This window comes from Heteronotia binoei, chromosome 9, assembly GCF_032191835.1.
Source record: "Heteronotia binoei isolate CCM8104 ecotype False Entrance Well chromosome 9, APGP_CSIRO_Hbin_v1, whole genome shotgun sequence".
Lineage (NCBI taxonomy): Eukaryota > Metazoa > Chordata > Lepidosauria > Squamata > Gekkonidae > Heteronotia > Heteronotia binoei.
Window position 1 is genome coordinate 101,584,030 of NC_083231.1, and position 18,260 is coordinate 101,602,289.

An 18,260-nucleotide genomic window follows, 5' to 3' on the forward strand; every position below is an offset into this window, starting at 1 on the left:
TTTGTATCCTTGATGCTTGGGGGGTCACGGTGGGAGGGCTTCTGGAGTTCTGGCCCGCCTGGTGGACCTCTTGATGACACCTGGGTTTTGGCCACAGTGTGTTGGGTGGCCACTGGCCTAATCCAACATGACTTCTCTTATGTTCTTATGATACGACATTATTTATTGCACCAGAAATGGCATTAAACCTAGAGCACAGTGTAAAACTGACAAAAATCAAAATCCTTTGCACATTTGTGTTGGTTAACATTTTGAGCACAATTTGCATCAACATAACAGTTACTGTGCTGAGTCCAAATCCCCTAGACCAGGGGTGGCCAACAGTAGCTCTCCAGATGTTTTTTGCCTACAACTCCCATCAACCCCAGCCAGCATGGCCAATGGTTGGGGCTGATGGGAATTGTATGCCCTAAAGAACAAAAGCAGAGGCTAGACAATCTGACCAAAGCTCTGCAGCAAGCTAAACAGTATTAGAATATTCTTGTTGACAAATGTCACAGTTAAATCCCAAACAGACTTTCTCCAGCCTGGGAGTAGAATGGCATAACTCTGCATAAGACTGCATAGCTAGGTCTCACTCTTGTTGTTGTTCAGTCACACAGTCGAGTCCAACTCTTTGTGACCCCATGGACCAAGTCACGCCAAGCCCTCCTGTCTTCCACCAGCCTCCAAAGTTCGCTCAAATTCATGTCAGTTATATCAGGAACGCTGTCCAGCCATTGCATCTTTTGTCATCCCCTTCTTCTTTCGCCTTTTGTCTTTCCTAGCATCAGGGTCTTCTCCAGTAAGTGCTCCCTTCTCATTTGGTGAACAAAGTATTTGAGCTCCAGCACCTCACCTTCCAGGGAACAATCAGAGTTGATTTGCCTTAGGACTGACTGATATGATCTTCTTGCAGTCCAAGTGATTCTCAAGAGTCTTCTCCAGCACCATAACTCAAAAGTTATAACTCAAAACTTCTGCACTCAGCCTTCCTTATGGTCCAACTCTTATAGCCATACTCTTGTACCAAATCTAAAATCACACTTGAAAAAGCAGCATGTTTGCCAGGCCAAAAAGGGAGATTTTTGAAAACCAGTAGAGAAGAAATCCTTCCTCCACTCCTTGTATGTATGTGTGTTAAGCGCTGTCAAGTCACTTCAGATTTATGGTGACCCTGTGGATTGCTGTCCTCCAAAATGTCCTCTCATTAACAGCTCTTCTCAGGTTGAGGGCCATGACTTCTTCGATGGTGTCAATCCATCTCATGTTGGGTCTTCCTCTTTTCCTGCTGCCTTCAACTTTCCCTAGCATAACTGTCTTTTCCAGTGACTCGTGTCTTCTTCTCATAAATGTGAACAAAATATAATAGTTCAGGCATTTTTAGCTTCTAGCTCAGAGGTGTCAAACTCATTGTTAATGGAGGCCACATCCAACATAAATGAGACCTTGTTGGGCCGGGCCATGTGTGCCATAAAATGTAATGCCAGGAAACAGAGACACAAACTTTAAGGACACAGGGGTGTTTTCTTTTTCTTTTCTTTTTTTAAAAGGTGCTGTCTTTGTTTTTCTCTTGTGGGATTCTGGGCAAAGGGAGCTCTGGCTTTTTCCCTCCCCAGGAGATGAGGAAGGGGAGGAGCCTCACCAATAGAAGAAAGAAAAGCTTGGCTCAGTAGCTCTGCTGTACAACTGAGAGAGCCTGGCAAAGCAAGCTCTCCCTCCCCCATTTCCTCCCCAAGGGTAGACCCTTAGACAATGGAGAAAATAGAGGCTTTGCTCTGTGGCTCCTGTATGATTGAGCAAGCCTGACAAAGCAAGCTGTTATGCAGAAGGAAGTAAGAGAGAGGTTGAAGGAAGCAGACTTGGTTGAGGGCCTGATGGGAGCCCTCTGGGGGCCTGATTCATCCCTCGGGCCACAAGTTTGACACCCCTGTTTCTAGCTGATTTGGTCTAGAACCCACTAATTTGTCTTTTTGGCTATCAATAGTACTCATAAAACTCTTCTCCAACACCACATTTCAAAATAATCTGCTTTCTTCCTGTCAGCTTTCTTCACCGTACAACTTTCACACCCATATAGAGTAATAGGAAATACTATGGCATGAATTAACTTGATCTTTTACTTGCAGCAAATTTGGAATGAGCCCAACTAGGGGGCGAGGGGGGTTGTGAGCCACTCAATTTTTCAGACTTATTTTCAAGTCTGACCAAAATCTATCTTGGAAGTATAGCCACAGACCAATTGAAGAAAATGGAGTGGTCTGCATGTGTTTTGCACTCAGATAGTTAAAATGCAAGGCAATCCTAAGCACATTTCCTGAGAAGTAAATGCCACTAGAGTTGTTGTTCAGTCGCACAGTGAAGTCCGACTCTTTGCGACCCCATGGACAAAGTCACGCTAGGCACTAGAGTAGAGATCACTAACTCTTGACTTCGTCACCTTTAACAGTGTCCCTTTGCAGAAAAAGAAGGCCTATATCCAGTATCTCCCCTGCCCCGCTCCTAAGCAATTAGCACTTTCAAAGCTGACTACTCAATTCTCTATTCTATTACATGAGCTGGGAGCTAGGTACATAAAAGGCAGCTTGGCACTTGTGACAACTTTTTCCCCCCATATACACAAGACCTAATCCTGCAAGCTGATTTGCACAAGGAAGCCTGCTTACACAGAGACACAAGCAAATTGCCCTTGCTGATTAAAGCCACCAGCATTTTGAGATGGGAATCAATTAAGAGGCTAAAAGCCTTATGTTAGTTAAACACTGTTTATAAAAAGTTTCTCCTCTAGGTAAAGAGGATCAATGCTCTTCTCCTTCTTCCTGACCCCTCCTGCAGAACTTCCCATCCTCTGGAACACTGACAGAATAAATTTGATTTGTTGGTCTTAAAGGTGCCACTGGACTCAAACTTTGTTCTATTGCTTCACACCACACAGCTACCCATCCAAATCTATTAAGTGCCTTGCATGCACACAAGGCAACCTAGCTTCTGTACTTTCATCTCTGAAAACACATACAAGTATTGGGTAATTAGTTCCTGTCAGAACTGATATATCTGAATAATACAAACAACTCAAAAGTGTAATGTTCCTCCAGGGTCATAGTTCTTCTCCCTACTATTTTTTTAAAAACTGTATTACGAACAAACAAAAATTCTCACAACCAGGATACAATATGCTGGGTAGGGGGAAAGTATGTTGCCTTCCAAAATCATATATGGAGAAACAGTTCAAAGATCACAAATTACACACAGCAAGGAAGCCAAGATGCTTCCCCTCCACCACCCCAACCCACACTGTCCAAACCCTTAACTGTGCCAGTATGCTTTTTGCCAGAAGGTGAAGTTGCCACTTCCATGAACCACAGAATAGCTGAAAAGATAAAACTGAACACCAAACCAGAATCCCAAATGTAAGAACTTAGAGACATCAAGGGGGGGGGGGGGGGGGGAATACTTCTGAACATTTATCAAAAATACGACACAGACCACTCGCCAAATCCATGGCTCTCATCCGAACTGGATTCTCTCCACATTGTATTGTCCTTCAGAACCCAGAGAAGAGAACCATCACTGACTCATTCATTAACCCCAACCAGGGTTTTTTTGGTAGAAAAAGCCCAGCAGGAACTTATTTGCATATTAGGCCACACCTCATTGTTTCACATAGGGATTTTTGGTAGAAAAAGCCCAGCAGGAATTCATTTACATATTAGGCCACACCCCCTTACACCAAGCCAGCTGGAACTGTGTTCCTGCTAAAAAAAAAAAGCCTTGACCCCAATCACCAGTGTTAGTTAATTTTTACCCAGCATATAACTCACTCACATTTATATTTCCCAGCAGAAGAGGAAAGACAACAATCAACATACTTATATCAGGGCGCATTCACACTACACTAAATAATGTGTTTTGTAAGTGGATGTATGCTATTTTTATACAGTAAAAATTCAGTTGCAAAATGCATTATTTAGTGTAGTATGGATGCACCCTCAATGCCCATTTCAACCTAATATTGGCTATCTGGGGGTGGTGAATTTAGGAGGAACTCTTAAGGGGGGGGTTAGCTCTTTTTAAAACCCTCTCCACTTTGAATATAACAAGATAGGAATTTTTTTTGCATGCTCTTAAAGAGGAGAGGAGAAGCTATGACAACTGCCAAGAATAAAAAGCCCTCCCCCAAGGAGTAATCCAACTTTATTAGAAGCAACCAGGTTTTTTTTTTTTTTAAAGATATGCCTGGATTCATCATCTCCCATCCCTTAATTTGACAGTAACTAAAGATAATTGCTCTCTTTCACTCTCTGGCTCCGCTTCATAGCCCCATAGACCATTCTCGGCCCGTGCCTACTCAGCAGAATCCACTCAAACACCAGCTAGCAACCATTTTAGAAGGTTAATAGTACATAATCCCAACGGCGGGGGGGGGGGGAACCAAAGAGGAAAAATTCTGACATGTAAAAAAACAGCATTAAAAGATTCCACCACCTCCTACCCCGCAACTAGCCCCTTTATGACAAGTGCTGCTTAGAGAAACCAACAGCAAGAAGAGTTCAGCAATCAGTTTTTTAACCAGCAGATCCGACTCCTACAGTCGCTGCTTGGGGCCAGAAGTTTAAAACGACCAAGCTATAAGGATTTATTTTAAACCTTTTCCCTATTTGGGGGCAAGTGTTGTTGTTGTGTTTTTTTTGGGGGGGGGGAGACCTCAATGTTAAACAGCCTTTGATTTTTAGCCGTTCAAGAAGATGCTTACAGTCCCTTTTTAAAAAAAATAAAGCAACCGATCCTGGGAAACGAAAAGCAAAACTTTTGGGATGCAAAGGAAAAGCTGGAGCCGAAGCAGAAGCAAACACACATGAAAAAGGTGGAAAACAGGAAGAAAGAAACGACGATGTTTGTTTAAAATATATATGTACAGATTTTTTTATTTAAAAAAAAAAAAAGCCTTACTTACCTTGACTGGGCAGCCATAGTGTGAAGCTTAGCAAGCCAGGTGCCTTCTGTCCATCAGTACGCTTCGCCCTCGCACCTCCTGCCCCCCCAAAACTTCTTTTCCATCTGCTTTAGGGCGTCCTGGGTTCCCCGCGCCACTCACTCTCTCTCTTTCTCTGCCTGCCTGCCTGCCTGCACAGAAATATCACTTGTAATTGGGAAAAGGGCAGCAGGCTCGTCCTCCCCGCAGGCTGCCTTCCCCGAGCCGGGACTCTTTCCCTTTTCCTCAGCTGAGTCCCACACACTAATTTTGATAGACATCCGGGCACCAGAGGGCCTCCTCCAGTCCAGCTGGCTGCATTGCAAACCTGCAGGGAGGCGCGGCTGCTCTGGGCTCCCGCAGCTCCACAGGTAAGCCAAGTCCGGCGCACATTTCTCTCCTGACAGCAGTTCTATCTCTCCCCGCCCCCCCCCCTTCCAGGAATCACCCCCAGCTGCAGCAAGAGAGCACGCATCGACCATGCGATTCAGACAACACGAAGATCTGGAAAGATTTTAGGCATTTTGTTGCATGGGGGGGGATCCTCTCCCTAAACCATGCACTTTATAAAAACAAAAATCATGCATTTTTTCTTCTCCTTCTCCCCCCCCCCTAGAGTTTGCATGGTATAACCCGTCTCCTTAAATGGACATGTTATTCTGTCAAGGGCGAGAAAAGTGGAGGATTGGCTAAGAAAAAAGGGACAAGGCTGAGCGGCGAGCCTATCACGGAGGCAATGCACGGGAGCGTTCCCAGACTAGACGCCCCGCCTCGCCATGCTCGGGGTGGAGAGAAACCCTGCCCGTGCCAAAAGCCTTAACAATGTACAAACACGCACCAGCCGGTACACGGAGTTCTCAGCCGCCTGGCACTTGGCATGCGATGATGTCTGTTCCACAGGAGAGCTTGGAGGAAGGGGGGGGGGGGGGCTGCACTGATAAAGAGGCGGCGGCGACAGCGGCATGGAAAGATACTGCAAACTTTGCCACAGAGTGAAGTCTCTCTGCCAGCTGTTCTTTCAGATTTATTGCGGAGGGGAGGGCTGGAATGCCGCGTTTGCACCCAAGAGAGGAGTGGGGTTTTTTTTAATGCAACCCCTCCCCCATCCTAACCATTTTGCAACTGGAGTTTCAAGCAGGGTGTCGCGGGAAAACAGCTTTTCCTGGTCGTCCCCGGGGCTTTGGGGTTCAGAGGTGCATTGCTGAAATGAAAGAGTTGGGGGAGCTAAGCTTGGCTGGCTGAGACCTTCGCCGATCTGGACTGCTTCCTCGTTTAATCTTACAACACCGGGTGATCCCTTAGGGCAGCGTAGAAACCGTAGAGGGCATATATTACGTGCACAGAGGCAAAGGGGACTGCAGCCAGGGACCCCCTGCTCATGCATCTGCTAAAAGTCTGCAGAGACCTGTACCGGCAAATGTGCACAGGCTATTCCACAGTCCATCAGGAGCACTAGAAAAAGGTCTCAATCCTAAAACAGAGCTACATTGCATTTGAGTAACCACCCCCTTCTATACGGATAAGTCTGCCATCCTCTGCCCCAAGCATTGTCCTCTGTGCCCCTATCAGCAGGGTTATTATGGAATGCAAACAAAGAGTGGGGTTCAGGTCTTTTTTTGAGCAGGAACGCAGTTCCAGCAGGCTTGGTGCCAGGGGGTGTCGCCTAATATGCAAATAGGTTCCTTGCTGGGCTTCTTCTACCAAAAAAGCCCTGGTGGGTTCTAGCCAAGGATGGCACCTTTCCTATAGCATGCCCTTCCCCCAGGGCATGCCTGGTGCCTATCTTTTTTCCTAGAAAAGGTGTGCACCACCTCTCCTCCAGCAGCTCCTGAACCTAACCAAACAGGTAATTGAGCCTGGATCTCCCCAATCTAATCATTAGGGTATCCAAGGGTGGAATTTTAGCAGGAGCTCCTTTACATATTAGGCCACAACCCTGATGTAGCCAATCCACCAAAAGCTTACAAAAAAGAGCTCTTGGAGGACTGACTACATCAGGGGTGTGTGGCCTAATATGCAAAGGGGCTCCTGCTAGAATTCCACCCCTGAAGGTATCAGCCTAGAATTGGAGAGATCCAGGCTATATTGCCCTAGCTCCTGCAATACGGTCAGAGAATCTTGGTTTTGAGGTTCTCCTTAACTTGGCCATTGTGGGGTGCCATGGAATATATATATATATATATTTAATCTTTGTTATTTATAGGCCACCTTTCTTGGTAGAACTCAAGGCAGATTATACACAGAATAAGTCAGTGCAATCAGCAGGGTTTTCTATGCAGGCAATAGGGTAGAACTGTAGAAAAGGCTTCACAAAGTTACTTGGATAAATTATTCGGGGCTGTGGACTGTACTACTGTGTATCATATGCTGTGAACTGAATCCCGTTGTATGATTTTGTACCTTTTAATGTATCATGTTAAAACTTTTGCTTCAATTCTGTTTTTTCCTGACTTTTGGTTGGTTCTGTAACCCAGATCCTATTTCATTGTTGACTGACTGTCTCATCTGATTGATTGTATTAACTCACTCTGTGTAAACCACCTTGAGTCCCATTGGTGGACTATAAATAATGTTAATGAAATAAATATCCAATAGACAATACAATAGATGTGACATTTAAAAAACAGATCTGGAATCAATCAGAGACCAACCAAAGATCTACTCTCTAAAGTTGATCTGATGCTTAAGAACGTAAGAGAAGCCATGCTGGATCAGGCCAATGGCCCAACCAGCCCACAAAGTGGCCAAAACCCAGGTGCCATTAGGAGGTCCACCACTGGGGCCAGAATTCCAGAAACCTCCCACTGTTGCCTCCCAGGGTCCAGGGATACAGAGTATCACTGACCCAGACTGAATGTTCCATCTCTATCTTGTGGCTAATAGCTACTAATGGACCTCTGCTTCATATGTATAGAACATAAAGGACATCTGTTTAAGTAAAGAGACAAAAAAGATCCTGTAAACTGAGTGTCAAGAGTAAAAACACCTTTGATAAAAAGCAACAGACTTCAAACATATTAGCAGTGCAATCCTAAACACAGTTAAACTCTTCTAAGCCAATGGATTTAGAAGGGTGTAACTTTGTTTAGGATAGCATGGTTGGTGAACTGAAGACTTATTGCAGCATTTTTCACCCCCCTACACACTTTTGTTTTTGCATATTGGTAAGCCTTCTTGTTGTCCACTATTGGGAACAGAGAACAAAATTACCCTTAATCTGATCTAGTATAGCAATTCTTATTAATAAGGATGAACATTTTATTTATTTATTTTGCTGCCAAGTCACAGCTGGACTTATAGTGACCCCCATGGGTTTTTCAAGACAAGAGACATTCAGAGTTGATTTGCCATTTCCTACCTCCGCATTCACAATGCTGGTATTCTTTGGAGGTCTCCCATCCAAATACTAGCCAAGGCTGACCCTGCTTAGCTTACAAGATCAGGCTAGCTTGGGCCATCCGAGTCAGGGGTTTTATGTTCTTAGGTAATACTTTTAAGTTTAAGCTACTTCTTTTTTGTCTTTGCCTTGTTCACAAAGAGTGTAAATTAAGGCACCGGTTAGGACCAATGACCTCTGCAATGTAGAAATCACTCATAGTCTTCCTCAGCATTAGAACTAATGAAATGAAATTAGGATGAATATTTGAAGTTTTAAAACAGGGTTTCTGGAAAGCACTGGAACCAGTGTACCTTTTGCTTTGCACACTTGGATAGAAAAGGTGCCAAAAGTATTATGACCAGCATGGGTAGAATTTCAATAATTTAGGCATACCCTGATTTTCTTTCCAATGGGACATCAAGGCAGCTTGAAACATCATTCTCTCTTCCATTTTATCCGCACAACAACCCTGTGAGGTAGGTTAGCCTGAGAGAGAAGGACCGGACCAAAGTTACCCAGTCAGCTGCCATGACAGAGTGAGGATTCAAATCTGGGTCTCTCAGATCCTCTTTAAAAGCAAGTGCTTTTTCACATTTATTTTAGAAAGTAAGGAGTGTGAATCAGCTCTCAGAATGCTGCTGATGAGTCCATGCACTTCATCATGTTGCAGAAATATCTGTAGGGCAATAAACATGCTTAACATTTCTAGTCCCAATGGATGCAAAGCACAGAAGCCAAATGGTTGGGTCCAGAGTTTCTATACCTCATAAAACGCCTTGCTCTTCCCTATAATTAGCAAATTAGAATAAATTTTGCAAAACAATAAACACAAATTGCAGGGGTGTGCAGAAAAAGAAAAAACGTGTTGACTGAGCAAGTCTGCATAAATTGCACTTTTCAGAGAATTTTTTTTTAAATCCGAGCATTTAGAAAGCTTTACTAGAAAACATGGATCATGCACTGTCTCAATTCTGTTACAAATAATATTTATTTGAAATATTTCTAAGCTGGCTTTATGTTATTAAAATGCCACTCAAGTTTCTAACAGGATTAAAAATTAATAGGATTTAAGCAGACACACATTACAAAATAGCAAATCTAAAACAACCAAAGCTCTGGAACTCTCCCTCCAGGGATTTCAACTGATCTCAAGTTGATAAAGATCAGATCGCCTGCAGAAAATGGCCACTCTAGCAGGTGGGCTCTATGGCATTATACCCTGCCAAGTTCCCTCCTCTTAACCCTCTCCAGACTTCCCCCCCCCCATCGCCAGATATTTCCCAACATGGAGCTGGCAACCCTATATGGCAACCAAAAAATACTTAAATAGCACTAAAAATAACATTCTCAATTTAATACTGGTAAGTTAAACCCCCAATCAATAATGAAATATCAGAAATCTATACATTAAATTAGAATCATATCAGGATGGGGGAAAAAACACAGGGACAGCAAGGTGATGTAAATATCTCTTAGGCCATAAATAATATTTACAAGGTTTTAAAGACCTGGGCACAATGCTGGGGGAACAATTATACGGCTTACCTATGGGATGTTGGAAATTCTTTGCAGAGCTTTTTGTTTGAAAAAATAATCTTTGTCTAGTTAGTGAAGGGATTAGAGAGATTATGACCATTTCCACTGAGAAGTTGTTCCCGCCCCACATGCACACACAAACACACTCCAAATTTTGCTTTTTTCAAACAACTCCACTATAGTTTCAATTCCAATACCAACTATGCAGGAGCTATAAAAAATGACAAGGGTCTGGATGAACCAATAGGTGAAAGAAGAAAAAAGTAGAACAGTCTATCCTACGAATGCCAGCAGCCCAAAATAGCCCATCTCTTTTCAATTTCAAGGCAGCAATAGGTGGTGGAGGGAGCTTTCTCTCAGTTATGCTGAATAGACTGCAAATATCAAATCAGGTATAAAGAAAAAGACTTTCTGCTCCCCCCCCCCATCTTGTCATGGGAAAGGAGCTAGTAAACAGCTGTTAAACTGAAGCCAACCTTCTCTTGCTGACATATAGCCTGCTCACCTAAAACAACAATTCACCCACAATGATAAGCTACTTAACAATAACATGGGCGCTGGTACCAAAGCCTGCGATAAACCAAGATGCCAACTTTGCTCTCATATGTATCCTAGCAACACCATCAGTGGACCCAGCAACATCAGCCAGTCCATCTCAGGTTCCTACATCTCATTATCCTCTAATGGGATTTATGCCATCATGCGTCAGAACTGCTTTTCCACCCTCTACATTGGACAAATAGGCCTATGACAAAGAATTAATGAACATAAGTTTGAAATTCAACATTCAAAAACCAGTGGGGGAACATTTTAACCTTCCAAGACATTTAGTTGCTGACCTAAAAGTGGCAGTTCTCTTACCAAGGAATTTCAAAGGGAGATTAGAAAGACAGCCTGCTGAATTACAACTGATAAGGAAACTCAAGACAATGCATTCTCCTGGACTGAATCAAGACCTAGGTTTTTTGTCTCATTACCAATGCAGATTTCTCTAGGCCTACTACTTCTCTGCATATCACACCTAATCCAATCATGCCTTCTATTGTCATTTGCCTGCTAATGTGTTTTGGCATCTGAAATCACTCCACTTTCCAATATATATAACTGAGGGACTCACATTCTAGCTCAGAGGTGGTCAAACTTGCTAAACGTAAGAGCCACAATGAATAAACGTCAGAGGTTTGAAAGTCACAAGACATGAGCGTCAGATGTTTCAGAGAGAGAGGGAGGAAGGAAGGAAGATCGATGGGGAGAGAGGAGTGAGAGAGGTGGAAAGAACATGACTTTAAATGCATTCTCCAAGCCACTGGCTGGGTTGGTTTAGATAAGTGATTTAAAGAGAGAAATGCCTTCTCCAAGCCAACTGATGGGGTGGTGGGGGCATCAAGAGCCATACAATATGTGTGAAAGAGCCACATGCGGCTCCCAAGCCACAGTTTGGCCACCCGTGTTTTAGCTGTAGCTGAAGAAGTGAGCAGTTAATCACAAAAGCTTCTACCCTACCATAAATTGTGTTAGTCTTTAAATCACTACAGGACTTTTGCTCTTTTCCACTTGCTACTGTTCACACTACACTAAATAATGGGTTTTACATCCAGATTTTTGCTATTGTTACACAGTAAAAATCCAGATGTAAGATGCCTTATTTAGTGTAGTATGAATGCACCATAACACAGCTACCCTTCTTTGAACCAGATTATCCAAACCCCAAATAGAGCTGACTGTGTATAGCGAGAATATAAACCAACTCACACAAACATTACAAAACCACATACAGTGACAGGCAGTTCTCAAAGCACCACTACAATCCTGCAAACAGACAGTTCTGCACAAACTCTGAGAAAAATGCACACACCTGGCATCCGTTGAAGTGAGCTCTAAACCATAAAATGTATGGGAGAATACGAACCTCCAGCCTCCAGTTTATTTTTGCCACATCAGGCCAACGTGGAAGTACTGCATGAAGCTGAGAAACCCCTGCTAAGAACAGCATATTGATCTCTACCATATGGCTGCAAATTCCCCATCCATTGTATTCTAAAAAGAGCTAGAAACCCTTGACTCAGTATTCTTTTTTTTTTCCAAGGAAGATTTGTAGCTAGCATTGTGTGTAAAAAGAAAGGGGAGAAATAAAACAATGGCACAATTATTTGGCATGCCCACTGAATCCCATCAAACTTCCAGGCAAACAAAATGGAGGGAAGGCCTATTAATTAACACAGCCCCCATTTATGTCCAGCGGAGATTCCTTTGCAGTAGGAGGTGAGGAAGGTCAGTTGTGTATTGTGATTCCAAGCACTTCGAGTGGGCAGGCAGTCAGCTTTTTCAATTGCAAACAGACCCCTGGCCCCAGTCCATGAATGTCTCATTGAGGGCGGTTTCAATAGTGGGGGCCCTCCACGCGTTCTCTGCTATACCCGGCAGCCAAAATAAGCAGTTTCCCAACTGAGATTGCAGATGTGCCTTTACTCCCACCGAGCCAACAAAAATACACAAGGGAATGTGGGGGGTGGAACTGGATGTGTGCCCTATAAATATCCATCATGTCTCCTTCCCGATAGAATCCACTCTGTTAAGGATCTTCACTAGTATTCTAGATTCAATCCAGTAGCACCTTAGAGACCCACAAGATTTTACGGTCATCTGGTTTTGAGGGTCTAAACTCCCTTTGTCAAATACCTAGAGATCCCCCAGAATTACAGCTCATCTCCAGACAATGAAGATCAGTTCCTTGAAGAAAATGGATGTTTGGAAAGGTGGACTCCATGGCATTGTGTTGTTGTTTGTTATTGTTATTATTACATTTCTGAATTTGCTCAATCCTAATACTGCAGGACTCTGGGCAGTGTACAACAGTAGATAAAACAAAGAAAACCATAAGGGGAGGGATGGTGGCTCAGTGGTAGAGCATCTGCTTGGTAAACAGAAGGCCCCAGGTTCAATCCCCGGCACCTCCAACTAAGGTCCCAGGTTCAGTCCCCGGCACCTCCAACTAAGGTCCCAGGTTCAATCCCCGGCACCTCCAACTAAGGTCCCAGGTTCAGTCCCCGGCACCTCCAACTAAGGTCCCCGGTTCAATCCCCGGCACCTCCAACTAAGGTCCCAGGTTCAGTCCCCGGCACCTCCAACTAAGGTCCCAGGTTCAATCCCCGGCACCTCCAACTAAGGTCCCAGGTTCAATCCCCGGCACCTCCAACTAAGGTCCCCGGTTCAATCCCCGGCACCTCCAACTAAGGTCCCAGGTTTAATCCCCAACACCTCCAACTAAAAAGGGTCCAGGCAAATAGGTGTGGAAAACCTCAGCTTGAGACCCTGGAGAGCTGCTGCCAGTCTGAGTAGACAATACTGACTTTGATGGACCGAGGGTCTGATTCAGTATAAGGCAGCTTCATACATTCATATATGTTCATAAGAGAAAAAACAAAGACAGCACTAATATATCAGGTTTAAAAGAATCCAGATGGCGACCAACACATTACTTCCCATTCTGGACTGCCCAGCCAAGGAGCTACTGGACTCAAAACTAGCTCTTCTATGGCAGACTAACATGGTTATCTCCTCTGAAACTCCCTAGTATCCTGAATTGTTTACACACTGCCTGTTCACCACTCTAGATCCACTGCTCGCAGCCCTCCCAGCCTGCACCCGCAGCCAGCAATTGAGCCACTCTTTGCCTGATTTGCCTGGTATCCTCGCCAAGTTTGCCTCTCTCTGCATCTCCCCTGCAGCTTTGTCAAAGGGGCTTTTGAGAAGGTGCCTGCAGACTGCAGCGGGGGCTGTGGGTGGTTGGGTGGATGCTCCGACTCTGAGATAATTTGCAAGGCGGCCCCCAAGATTTTGACTGCCTAGGGGCCTCCACAGGGTTTAATCCGGCACGGAAGGTAAGGAAACTATCAACAACAAATAACAAGGCCTGGCCCAAATAGAAAAAGGAGCAAGAAAAGGTGTTTATGACCAACCCTTGTCTTAACTGGGAAAGGGTATTCCAAGGGTGAGAAACCTCCACTGAGAAATTCATGTCCTGAGTTGCCACCCACCTCACCTCCAGAGGCAGCAGCACAGAGAACAACGGGGTTTAGAGTGAGGTCTCCAATCTAGACATTCCCCAGAAGTACAACTGATCTCCAGATGACATGGATCAGTTCCTCTAGAGGAAATGGCTGCTTTGGAGGTTCCATTCTGTGGCCTTCTACTCTGTTCCTCCCTGGGCTCACCCCCCAAAAATCTCAAGGTATTTCCAAACCCTAGATAAGGATCTTAACCGGTGCACCAGACAGAGTAGAAGAATTGGGGTTTGTAGAATCTTTCGGGATCAGAGTAGAAGAAGGTTGTCCTTCAGCCCAAGACCAAATCGATCGCTTTTCTAAATGAAATCCATTACTTCAAAAGCAGCCTGTTGCTCAGTAGCTTCTTCTGAAATGCTTTGAGGATGCTGTTGACCATGGATAGCAGATTTTTAAAAAGTTCTCTCTCTCTATGTATAAAATGGCAATATACAAGCAACACCATGTACCAGGGGTGGCCAAACAGCGGCTCGGGAGCCACATGTGGCTCTTTCACACATTTTGTGTGGCTCTCAAAGTCCCCACCACCCCATTGGCTGGCTTGGAGAAGGGATTTTTCTCCAAGACAGCTGGCAGTTTGGAGAATGCATTTAAAGTTAAAGTTGCTTTCTTTCCACCTCTCCCATCTATTTGCCTTCCTTCCGTCCTTGTCTTGCAGCTCTCAAACATCTGACGTTCATGTCTTGCAGCTCTAAAACATCTGACATTTATTATATGTGACTCTTACATTAAGCAAGTTTGGCCACCCCTGCGTACTATGCAGCTGGTGAAGAAGAAGAAGAAGATATTGGATTTATATCCCGCCCTCCACTCCGAAGAGTCTCAGAGCGGCTCACAATCTCCTTTATCTCCCTCCCCCATAGGGTTGCCAATCCCCAGGTGGGGGCAGCGGATCCCCCGGTTTGGAAGCCCTCCCCCCGCTTCAGGGTTATCAGAAAGCGGGGGGAGGGGAGGGAAATGTCTGCTGGAAACTCTGTTATTCCCTATGGAAATTTATTCCCATAGAAAATCATGGAGAATTGATCCACGGATATCTGGGGCTCTGGGGGGGCTGTTGTTTGAGGTAGAGGCACCAAATTTTCAGTATAACATTCGGTGCCTCTCCCCAAAATACCCTCCAAGTTTCAAAAAGATTGGACCAGGGGATCCAATTCTATGAGCCCCCCAAAAAGGTGCCCCTATCCTTCATTATTTCCTATGGAAGGAAGGGATTGAAAAGGTGTGCTGTCCCTTTAAATGTGATGGCCAGAACTCCCTTTGGAGTTCAATTATGCTTGTCACAGCCTTGATCTTGATTCTACCCCTAATGTCTCCTGGCTCCACCCCCAAAGTCTCCTGGCTTCACCCCCAAAGTCCCCAGATATTTCTTGAATTGGACTTGGCAACCCTACTCCCCCTCAACAGACACCCTGTGAGGTGGGTGGGGCTGGAGAGGGCTCCCACAGCAGCTGCCCTTTCAAGGACAACCTCTGGCAGAGCTATGGCTGACCCAAGGCCATGCTAGCAGGTGCAAGTGGAGGAGTGGGGAATCAAACCCGGTTCTCCCAGATAAGAGTCTGCACACTTAACCACTACACCAAACTGGCTCTTTGAAGAGTACCATCTCTCAAAATGCTACATTTGTATTTCCATAATGGTATTTTCACATTCCCACAGCATCTACTAACCCTTTGCAATGTGCCCCAGAGGATGCTGGCACACACTTTTTATTTGTATACAACAGAGGTCATTTTATAGAAATATAGGTGGTGGGTCTCATTTGCATAATATTAGCATATACTGCCCCCACCAGCCAAAAGCAAATGAACACAAGAAAGGAGAGCCCCGAGTGAGTGAGGCCTGCTTGGGCTGGCTAGAGAGCCAGTCAGCCCAAGCAGATCTTCCTCACCTGGGGCTGTCCTGTCCAAGTCAAAAGGCCAGCAAGCCACCCACCACCCAAAATCACATAAGAAGTGGAGAAAGATGGTGTGGGCTTCTCCAGGGGTTAATGAGGGCTGCTGGGAATGTGGCAAAGCCCCTGGTGGCTGCCTGCTCTCCTAATCCAGGGACTGTTATTGCAGCTGCACCTACTATTCAATGGACAAGGTAGGTGGGGTGGAGGGAGGGTCATCAGAAAGGTTCTGGAGCTGCACTCCTGTGAGCTCCTGCTGAATTCAAGGCCTAGTATACAAAGCTGGCTATGGAGGCTCAGGGCAGGATTTCCCCCACACACATGCCTTACTCTAGGAAAACAGCTTAATCTGTTCCAGTGTAAATGTGAGACATTCTTATCAAGGGCTACCAAAGTTAAGCAGGTTGCCAGTTGTCTTTCCCTACATAAAAGCCAAACTTATCCCAGCCGCTGCAATGAAAGCGGTAGGCAGACTAGCCCAATGTCACTTTGGGAAACCCAATTGTTTTATTTAATGCAGGGTCTAATAGGGATGCCAGCCTCCAGGTGGGACCTGGCCAGGGATCCCCTGGAATTACAGCTTATCTCTAGACTACAAAGAACAGTTCCCTGAGATAAAATGAATGCTTTGGAGGGCGGACTCTATGGCATTGTACCCTGCTGAAGTTCCTGTCCTCCCCAGGCTCCATCCCTATATCTCCAGGACTTTCCTAATCTGGAGTTGGCAACCTTACTGCCCCCACTCCCAAGCAGTGACCAGGGTGGACCTGACAGCCCTAGGGTCTACGTATGTGAAGGCTTATATATTTTTCTTGGGTTCTGATGAGCCCAATGTAGTAAGAAAAGCAGGCTTTAAAGAACAATAACGTATCTTGATGTATATACCAGTTGAAGAAAGACAACATCCACTGGCAGAACACAATTTATTCTCTGGACTCACTACAACTGTCAGATTCATTTTTCAACTAAATTAATGCAGCTGTCATAAATGTCATTATGTTTCAGCAGTTGTGAAAATGCAACGGTGAGCTTCTCAATCACTGTGCATGGCCTACCTATTATTAACTGTGTTTAGTATGGCCATCCAAATTTCCGTCACAACAGCTCTATATTTCCAGGAGCTGTTCCGTTCTTCAGACAACAATAATGCAGCAAGAAATGCACTTTTTTCACCCAAAATGGCTCTTTCCCCAAGTAACCGGTCTTGTAAATAAGTAGTCTTCCCATTTGAGAAAATGCAAAGTACTGTACTACGCACAAATATCATGCTTGTATATTAAATAAGTTTGATTCAAACGCATGGCGTGCACACAAATTATACACAACATCCCCAAGAGATATAGTATTCACATGGGAAAAAAATAACTCTGTTTTGCTTGTCTTTACAAATGATGTTGTGGGCAAAATTTACAATATTGGAATCAACTCAGATAGAGATACCAGGGACCAGATCTGGTGATCTCTGAGCTGTCATACTGGTTATCTGCTCAATGACTATGACATTAAAACTGATACCCTGAATCACCCTGTATTTGACAAACTTATGGCCAGTTTCATTCACTGGAAATAAAAGGAAGACACTGTCAAGCAGATTTCCATGTACTGTAATAATATAATTCATACTGTTTGCTTCTGTGAAGTGTTGCATGAAACAGCATGTGTGAAGGCCACTGACCACCTTTCAGAAGCTGAAAAAGAGAGCATTACTCCTTAACTTCCAACCCCCCCCCCACCAACCACTGTTTTGTCCCGAAACTGTAGGACAAAGGCGCTTCTTTCAACTGTTAGACTTTATTTAAGTTACAAGTAATATCTTGTCCTTGTAAAGATGATGAAGCAATGAATTAAAAACCTCAAAAAGTTTTTAGGAGAAAGAGATCAGGTAAGTGATTTTTTAAAAAGATAAGCTTAAATACACACACAATAGTGAAAGACAGTTCAAATTATACCCACAGTATCATCATCCTGGATTAAAACCCTACCTGTTTTTGTTACTTGAAAGGTTTATAGAAGCCATCGTGACAATGCTGCATGGATCAGCTCATCTGGAAAAGAAGAAATTATGAACAGCTATCAGCTGAAAAAACGTTTGGGAGAAAATCATCAATGTATACACCTAAGAACATGGCCAGCTCTTCATTTAACTTGTTCTTCTTACTGGGGACAAAACAGATTACAAAATTTAAAAGCAAGCAAACAATGCAGCCGCACAGAATATTTAAATTAATAATGCAGTATTCCTAAAATGGCAGAATGAGAAGACAGTTCAAACAATGCAGATTACAGAATTAAAAGAAAAACCAATGTAGTTCTATAAGACACCCAACACAATAGGAATAGGATTAGAGAATTAGAAGACAATGCAATCAGCCAACTGCATTACTATAAAAAGCAGAGAGCAGTCACAAACCTAAGAATTAGGTCATTTCAAGGCTACTG

General features: G+C 44.2%; 1 protein-coding gene across 3 annotated transcripts in view; it reads right to left on the reverse strand.

The window, feature by feature from the left end:
- AFF1 (ALF transcription elongation factor 1) overlaps positions 1-18,260 on the reverse strand; it is a 209,882-nt gene that overhangs the window by 176,782 nt on the left and 14,840 nt on the right. For 2 of the 3 annotated variants that reach the window (XM_060247087.1, XM_060247086.1), the window contains exon 1: positions 4,934-5,366. In XM_060247087.1, coding sequence (XP_060103070.1) covers positions 4,934-4,950 — 17 coding nt within the window. In that variant the 5' untranslated portion in view covers positions 4,951-5,366. Of the gene's footprint in view, positions 1-4,933; positions 5,367-17,803; positions 17,867-18,260 lie in introns of those variants that run through there. The other variant, XM_060247085.1, reaches the window with a different exon arrangement.